Below are 8,336 nucleotides of genomic sequence, written 5' to 3' on the forward strand. Positions count from 1 at the left end.
TTCCCATGAGAAACATGGGAAAGTTACTTTCCCATGAGGTGGGAATTACTCCTTTTTTATTTTTTCCCAAAAAGACCCTTCAGCATTAAAGAAGCATTAAAGAGGCATTAAAGATCTAATTTTTATTAAGGGCATAATAGGAATTATACATAACTTTCCCAGGAAAGTGGATGGTCAACCAAACATAAGCACTTTGGAAATTTGTCACTTTTCCATGGTTAACCAAACATGCCAAAAGTACTTTCCTAGGTATCCTCTTCCTAGGAATCTAATTCCCAGGAATCATATTCCTAGAAGGGAAAATACTTCCCGCGAACCAAACGAGCCCGAAATGTGGGAATCACATTCCCATGGAAATATAACTTTCCCTTCTCTCTCCTTTGAAAACTCCAACCAAACAAGAGGCATCTCATTACTTTTCCGTTGACCACACTTTCCCCCTTCTTTTCCCGCGAACCAAACGAGCCCTACAGGTGGGCCCCGCAACGTATCCCCTGGAATGGATAACGTAGCAGACTCTCACCGGCCCTGCACCACTTCCTGTGGTCGGTGAAAACAGCTAATCCTGCCCCTAGACTCGTCACCCACAGGTATGCCTAAGCGAATGTCCGCTCTCCGATGCGGAGATCCGCTTCCCAATTTTCTTCCCAACTACTTTATGAACCAAGTGTGAATCTCCGATAAGGAGACTGGTGTTATCCTTTCGTTTTACTCCGGCTTATGAACGCTTCGGCGAAATTGTTGGGGGAGCGAATCATTTTACGTCCCCTTTTTCAGGGTTCTTTGATCGAACCGGCCTCGTTCCACGGCGGAGAAGGGGTCTTACAGTGGGTCGACAGACCCAACCCTCCGCTATAAATAGGGTCGGTCTCCGTTTCTCCGATTTCCGCCTCCCAGCTGAGATACCTTGTGCTTACCCCCCACTATCCCATATTTCTCTCTCTATCTCTCACTCATGGTGACGATCAAGTTCATCAAGGCTCGTCAGATCTTCGACAGCCGTGGGAATCCCACTGTGGAGGTGATCATCCTCTCTTAGATCTCTTTCTCTATTGCAATCTCCGATCCGATCGTTAGGGTTTTTAGGGTTTTGGATTGGATTTTTTCTTGTAATTGGAAAGGGGGTTTCGAGTTTCAGATCGGAGGATCTCTTCTTGATTGAGTTTAGTGGTAGTCTGGTTGCTGGATCTGATGGTTTTGGATCTTTGATCTTTCTTATTCTATGGAAGGAACTGGGTATCGGCTATAGATTTTCTAAAATCTTCTCTATTTTTGTTTTGTTTTTGAAATTTTTGCTAGGTGGATTGTTGTCTCAGTGATGGAACTTTCTCTAGGGCTGCAGTTCCCAGTGGAGCATCGACAGGTATTTCATCATTAAATGATGACTCATATATCTTTTTTCTGCACCAAATATTTTTCCCTTTATTGGACCTTGAGGTTATTAGTATTACATAGCTTATTAAAAAAATGATATCTTCCTTTAGAAAAAATACTCACAGAGAGGAAAAAAAAAAAGAGCTAGCCCTGATGCTTGTAGTATAAAGAAATTTTGAGATCTTGTTGAAAGAATAATTTATTGAGGTTTTCAGCCTTATCATTGAAAGGAGAAATTGCTTACTTTATTTTCATTATGAGCAATCGATTACTGTTTTTGTTTGATATTCCTATTTATTTAATTCGTACACGTGTACTTATCAGTCGTTTTTGGTGATCAAGGTATATATGAAGCTTTGGAGTTGAGAGATGGAGGATCGGATTACCTTGGGAAAGGTGTCCTCAAGGTTAGTACAACAACTTGTTGTTCAATCAGATGGATCTTTTCATCTTCATACACATTACTGGATGATTTTTTCTTTCTTTTTGGCGTTTCAGAGCCTAGTTGGTTGTATAATATGATTAGGTTCAATTGAAGAAAAATTTGATTATGATGTGTGTTAAATTTTGTGGCTTTTCCTTTCTATCTTATTTTATTTGGTATCTCTTTTTAGATATGCTTTTATTTTTTTTGATATTAACTAAATGAAAATTTTGCTATGAGTTTTAAGGACTGCGGCAAAGTTTTAAGAGCCTTTTATTCTGTCGGATAATACATCATAACCGTGCTTGTGCTGTGTTCCCTCTCTTTCAAGTCATCAAAATCATGATATGAGAGGTGTCCCTCATGATCCAATTACCCAAAGTTCTTTATCAACTAAACCTGTAACTTTCTTAACCACAAACCGTGAAAATTGAGATGATCTTGGATTTTGATAATTCAAGATAGCCATGTAAACTAAGATTACAGAAAATGCTCCAAATCTTTAATTTTGTTGGTTCTAGATTGATGAAACAAAGCATAATTATTATCTGACTATCTGTCAGGTCCATAATTATCATTTCTAATTTATTATTTATGCTGTGCACAATGGACTGGTTGACAATAATAACTCGAGTGCTTCTAAATTTATCCTGATTAATGATTTGATTCACTGATAGACATTTAGTCTATATTTTTGTTCATCGATAGAATCACTTGCAGCATGCATCAAGCATGTGATCCACTTTTGCTATATTTTTGTCAAAACGCTTTTCTTATACAATTTCTGTCAAGTAAATTTTAATTTAGAACTTATGTACAAGTTATGTATTTGGAAAAAGATATAGAGATACAGTGTTGAATTTTTCTGTACCATCTAGTAGATTTTTTGGTCTATGAAAACAACCTTCTTGTGTTTCACAATTCTATGTTTTATTTTTGTTATTCAGTTCTAAAGCTAAAAAAGTAATTTATCAGAAGTTCTGATAACTTATTGCAACTTGTTTACGTTAGGATGAACAGTTATGTAGTTATATAATCAGAGCATTCCTTGGCATGCATTTGACAGTGCGGGTCAAGGAACAGCAGCATGCTATCATTGCTATTTTTGACACAACTTTAGATGAGACCTTTATGTCTTTATGTGCATTTAGGAAAACCTTTTTGTTGTACAGGGTCATGCAAGATTGTGTCATGTTCTTGCAGTGCTCATGACTTCATTCTTGTTTTATCTGACACCTATTTTGTGTTATAAGTCAAACATTATAGGTGCTTACAGCTTCTTAGTTGAACTTATATCTAGTTTTTCTGGTTTAGGCTGTTGAGAATGTGAACGCTATCATTGCACCTGCATTGATTGGGAAGGTATGTGGTGTGCTCTACTGTTTTCTTTTCCGGTCTGGTCTTTGATTTTAGTTATTTGCAAGTTTAAGCTGCTAACTGATCTAGCTTAGGAACTGCTGGACCTCTGACAATCTGCAAACATGTTGTCTTAATTTACAGGATCCTACTGAACAGGCTCAGATTGATACTTTTATGGTTCAGCAACTTGATGGGACCTCTAATGAGTGGGGTTGGTGCAAACAAAAGGTACCATGCCATCTAGAACCTGGTTTCATTGCTAGCATTCACGGTCATGATTGACTGTTACATTTAGTTCTGAATGTTATGAAGTGCCTATGGGGTTTGATCATCTGACTGGATGTTTATTGTCTCAGCTTGGTGCAAATGCTATATTGGCAGTATCACTTGCTGTATGCAAAGCAGGAGCTAGTGTGAAGAAGATTCCTCTTTACCAGGTTTGTGAGGTGACACAATTATGTACCGTGGAACATGAGGTTATATAATATATATATGACTTTATTCCTTGTGATGCAGCACATCGCCAATCTTGCTGGAAACAAGAACTTAGTGTTGCCTGTGCCTGCATTCAATGTCATTAATGGAGGATCTCATGCAGGAAATAAGCTGGCCATGCAGGTAACCTCCTGACCAGTTGTGTTCAGAAATCACGTGCTTATTGATAATCATTTCTTTTGTGCTAATTATGTTGTGTTAACAGGAGTTTATGATCCTTCCTGTTGGGGCCTCCTCGTTCAAGGAAGCCATGAAGATGGGTGTGGAAGTATACCATCATTTGAAGGTAAAAAAAAGTCCATTTACTATTTGTCTTCATTTTTAGTGATCACAGTATTCTCTAACATTTGTTGATCTTGCTTTCAGTCTGTCATCAAGAAAAAGTACGGACAGGATGCCACTAATGTTGGAGATGAAGGTGGTTTTGCTCCTAACATTCAGGTCCGCTGCTGATTCTTAATGCTTTTTCTGCAATAAAGTATTTATTTTAATAATAAAAATCTATTATTAAATGTAATTTATAATTAGATAGATATTCTTCTAGTCTTCTGCATTTGGCTCATTTTTAAGGCTTAGAGGATGGGTGTAGCACAATTCTGGACAATTGTACACTAGTTGGCTTAAGGTTATCTAATCTATCAGTAATTCTCAAGGGCTGGAAAAAATTATAGGCTTGTCTGAACAATTTGTACTGATGCCAAGATTTTGAGTTCTTTAAGTGTCCTTTAACCTCTAAAATTCAGTTACAGGTGTATTTCTATATGGAAGGCAACACTTGGTAATTGTTAAAACTTGGTAATTATTCATTAGTGAAATGAAGGGATCTGTGTTTTGGAGTAGATGAGATGATTATCAAAATGCGACCTATAATTCAATTATAGGGAAACTAAATCTTTCATATTAGAACTTATGCTTTTCATGCCCCTTATTTTTTTCGTGCTTGAAATGTTTTGAGAAGTGAAATGGCTAAGTACACTCAAATGAAGATGATAAATTGACAATCTAATTTGTCTCATTTTTTTCTCTATTTTTGAATTCATATTGTAGCAAGAAAATTGTAAATGAACCTGGTCATCTATTTTTCTTAATTTTATTTGTTTTCTAGACTAATACAAGAGAGGAGTTTGATTGGTAATCACGCATATATCTATGTCTGTATCTTTTTGTCAAACTTAAGTGCACATCCTCAGGTCAGGTCCCTTGTGATCTTATGTTTTATACTTGGATTTCTCTCTGTGTTCCATTCTCCTAGTTTGATACACACATTTTTGAATGCTAAGTTGGCTTCTGTGCTATTGTCCATGTTCATGATGCTTTAATAGGAAATCAAACTTGAGATATTTTAACCATTAATCATTTAACTTTTGTGTAGCCCTTGTCAGTGTATATTTATGATTAGCACATGTTTGCAGGCAAAGCTGGTCTTAACTGTGTCAAGTTCAATTTAAATTTTTTGAAGAATGTTTCACTTGTATTGGTTGTTACTTCTTTATTTTAATATATGTTGTTACAGACTGTTAATATTGGCCTTTCAGAATTTTCTGCTGATTGCATTTCTAATGAATGATAACTGGTCTTGAACATCTCATCATAATTATGCCTTTTCATGGAAGTGCAGGAAAACAAAGAGGGTCTTGAACTGTTGAAGACAGCTATAGCGAAAGCTGGATATACTGGCAAGGTATTTGCTTTCCTTCAATATATGTCCCTTGTATTTTATGTTTATGTGAACTTGTTAGTTTCAGAAAAGCTTGAGGACTTGGGAGGATAACCATATTTGTTCTACTCGGTTGTTATGTTAGGTTGTTATTGGGATGGATGTTGCTGCTTCGGAGTTCTACAGTGACAAGGATAAGACATACGATTTGAATTTCAAGGAGGAGGTGAGCTTAATCTTGTTGCTTATGTTTTTTGTCATATTTATTTTTCATCCAAGATTATGCCGTTAGCCTTGAGATAATTAAATTCATTGTTATCTTTTCTGCTTCGTTGACATATGGCTGGCAATTTTCACACCACTAAACTCAATGATTCTAATTATCTTTTGCTGCAGAACAATGATGGGTCACAGAAAATATCTGGAGAAAGTTTGAAAGATGTTTACAAGTCCTTTGTCAGCGAGTATCCTATTGTATCAATTGAAGACCCATTTGATCAGGATGACTGGACCCACTATGCGAAAATGACAGAGGAGATTGGAGAGCAGGTGCAGATTGTTGGAGATGATCTTCTTGTCACCAACCCTACGGTAAATATCAGTATAAGACTACATGGAGCATTTGGAGAGAACTTCCTTTGTCATAATTCTAATTTGTCCCCTAATATTTCTGCAGCGTGTTGCTAAGGCAATCAAAGAAAAGACGTGCAATGCTCTCCTTTTGAAGGTAAAATAAGAATGCCTTGATTCTTCTGTTGTTGTGGGCTGAAATGATTAATTCTATTTTCCTTTCGACATTTTTTGCATATTGAGGTGCATGTTTTTTGTTGATGAATTACAAAGATGAATATGTTCTTTGTCTTTGGTGATACAGGTGAATCAGATAGGGTCTGTGACCGAGAGCATTGAAGCTGTGAAAATGTCCAAACATGCTGGCTGGGGTGTAATGACGAGCCACCGAAGGTAGAATATACATATACACGAGTTTTGTTAGCTTTAAATTTGATGCTATGCACTAGTTTTGTTAGCTTTAAATTTGATGCTAACTTACATTTTTCTGGTTTCTAGTGGTGAAACGGAGGACACTTTCATTGCTGACCTTGCAGTCGGTTTGTCTACGGTACGTCTCTATCCTTTGCAGATGCTAAGATTCATCTGTTATTCATGAGCTTAGATTGTAGACTTAAGGCCTGCTAATTCTGCACTATGAAACAGGGCCAAATCAAGACTGGAGCTCCATGCCGTTCGGAACGCCTTGCCAAGTATAACCAGGCAAGCTCTTGCACCACAAGCCTCCAAGGCTAATTTTGCAATCAAAATCAAGATTATCTTTATGCTGATCTTGATATGAAAGATCTGGTTTAACTTATAACAGTCCATCCTTCAATACGTTCTCGGTTTTCCTAATAATTGTGACAAATTATGAGCTATTGGTTCCGCGGAAGCAAATCTAACAATTATTGTGAAATTTATATGTGCTCACCTTTGTCTGTTTATGGTTGATACAGTTGCTCAGGATTGAGGAGGAGCTTGGTGATGCAGCAGTCTATGCAGGAGCAAAGTTCCGTGCACCTGTGGAACCCTACTAGGCATGTGAACACTTTCCTGCACGCATGTAGAACTCTATAGGGACATGACTGTTTTCTGAGTCTGCTGTTGAGATGCATGAATTTTGTCGATATGGGTGTGATGCCCTTTGTTTTGTCAAACTGCGGTTGTTTTGCCCTGACGGGAGAAATAAATTGTGGTTTTGCCGTTGCAGTATCATCGGCAGAACAGTAATTTTAATGCTTAAATCTATGAAGTTTATTTTGGCTACTGCTATTCTGATTATGTTGTCAGCAATCATATAATTCATTCCAGAGCTTTATAGATCTTTTGAAACCTGATTAATTAGAGGAGAATAAAGAGTCTCTTTCGACATGTTGATACCAGCAACAATGAAATTTATAGGAGGAAAATCTGTCTGGCTCGAGAAATTGTGAGAGTTCAAAACCCCTTTGACTTTCTATTTCCTAACTATTTATCCTTTGTTTGCTTTTTCATTTCTCATTTACTCTGCTCTTTATTAGAACATCTTATGGAACATCTCTCATTGGTGGTCTAATTATTTTCCGGAGATCCCAAGGTTCTTCGATTCGTGCATTATGTTCAGAAAAAGTAATTCTGGTTCTGGTGGAGACTTATTTTGCGATGAAGAGATGAAAATGCCACCTCGTCAAGTTCTGATAATATTACTCATTTCTCATTCGTGTTTCGAAAGCCGGTAAGCCACAGTTCTTACAGAAGCCTAAGATTTAATAAAGAGATTCTCTCACGGTCATGCTTGAAGCTAAATGAATCATGTATAAGCAAATTCCACAGAAGTACTTGATCCTCCCAGAATGTTGGGAATCTGGAAGCACTACAAACCCTGCCGTTTTCAAAAACCATGTGGAAACTAAGAAAAGGATCGACCATTGTAAGTCATGACCAATGTCACCACCACAGCTGTTACCCTTATGATATAAGCTCAAAATTGTGCCAATCTTTGTAAGCCTCTTAGCGGACGGTCCGTGCTACATTGCAGATTCAAAATCTCCATAAATATCAACAATGTTACTAACCTTTCCTTTATCCTTCCATATAACTTCTAGGAATGTAGAGTCCGCAAGATTGCTGATGGTTTGAAATTGGCACAGTATAATGAATTTAGTCAGTCAACTTGATCTTATTCAAAGTTGTTAAAATCACAGATAATAGTGATCTCCATCCTAGACCCTTTTTGAAATATGTTCGATTTTGATACTTACAGATCATATGCTCATACCAAACCACTGCAGTTGCTCTCTAATAGAAATTTGGGATGCTGATTTATTTTTAGGCAGAAAACAAGAACGTACAAGGTTGGGTCACTTCGGATGTGATGCTTCCAGCCAAATTAATGGCATCTGCTGTATCGAAGTGCCAAGATGCAGCTGATACCTTGCTTCGTGTTTGTCGTGTGGTAATCTTTGGTTTACATCTCTTCTTATGATTTTGCATTGT

General features: G+C 37.2%; 1 protein-coding gene across 1 annotated transcript; it reads left to right on the forward strand.

The window, feature by feature from the left end:
- The first annotated feature begins 861 nt into the window (after positions 1-861).
- LOC103713403 (enolase) lies at positions 862-7,142 on the forward strand. Its single transcript, XM_039116485.1, has 17 exons — positions 862-1,021; positions 1,300-1,363; positions 1,717-1,781; positions 3,113-3,160; positions 3,299-3,385; positions 3,514-3,594; positions 3,674-3,775; positions 3,858-3,938; positions 4,019-4,093; positions 5,271-5,333; positions 5,455-5,535; positions 5,706-5,900; positions 5,986-6,036; positions 6,184-6,272; positions 6,378-6,429; positions 6,525-6,581; positions 6,818-7,142. The coding sequence occupies exons 1-17, from the start codon at positions 956-958 to the stop codon at positions 6,896-6,898; spliced, it is 1,338 nt and encodes a 445-aa protein (XP_038972413.1). The 5' UTR covers positions 862-955; the 3' UTR covers positions 6,899-7,142.
- Positions 7,143-8,336: the final 1,194 nt, after the last annotated feature.

Source organism: Phoenix dactylifera, unplaced genomic scaffold (assembly GCF_009389715.1).
Source record: "Phoenix dactylifera cultivar Barhee BC4 unplaced genomic scaffold, palm_55x_up_171113_PBpolish2nd_filt_p 000097F, whole genome shotgun sequence".
In the NCBI taxonomy this organism is placed as follows: domain Eukaryota; kingdom Viridiplantae; phylum Streptophyta; class Magnoliopsida; order Arecales; family Arecaceae; genus Phoenix; species Phoenix dactylifera.

Coding starts and splice junctions, on each gene's coding strand:
- LOC103713403 (XM_039116485.1), top strand. CDS start 956: ATGGTGACGATCAAGTTCATCAAGGCTCGTCAGATCTTCGACAGCCGT. Junction 1,364..1,716: donor TCCCAGTGGAGCATCGACAG/GTATTTCATCAT, acceptor TTGGTGATCAAG/GTATATATGAAGCTTTGGAG. Junction 5,334..5,454: donor AAGCTGGATATACTGGCAAG/GTATTTGCTTTC, acceptor TTGTTATGTTAG/GTTGTTATTGGGATGGATGT.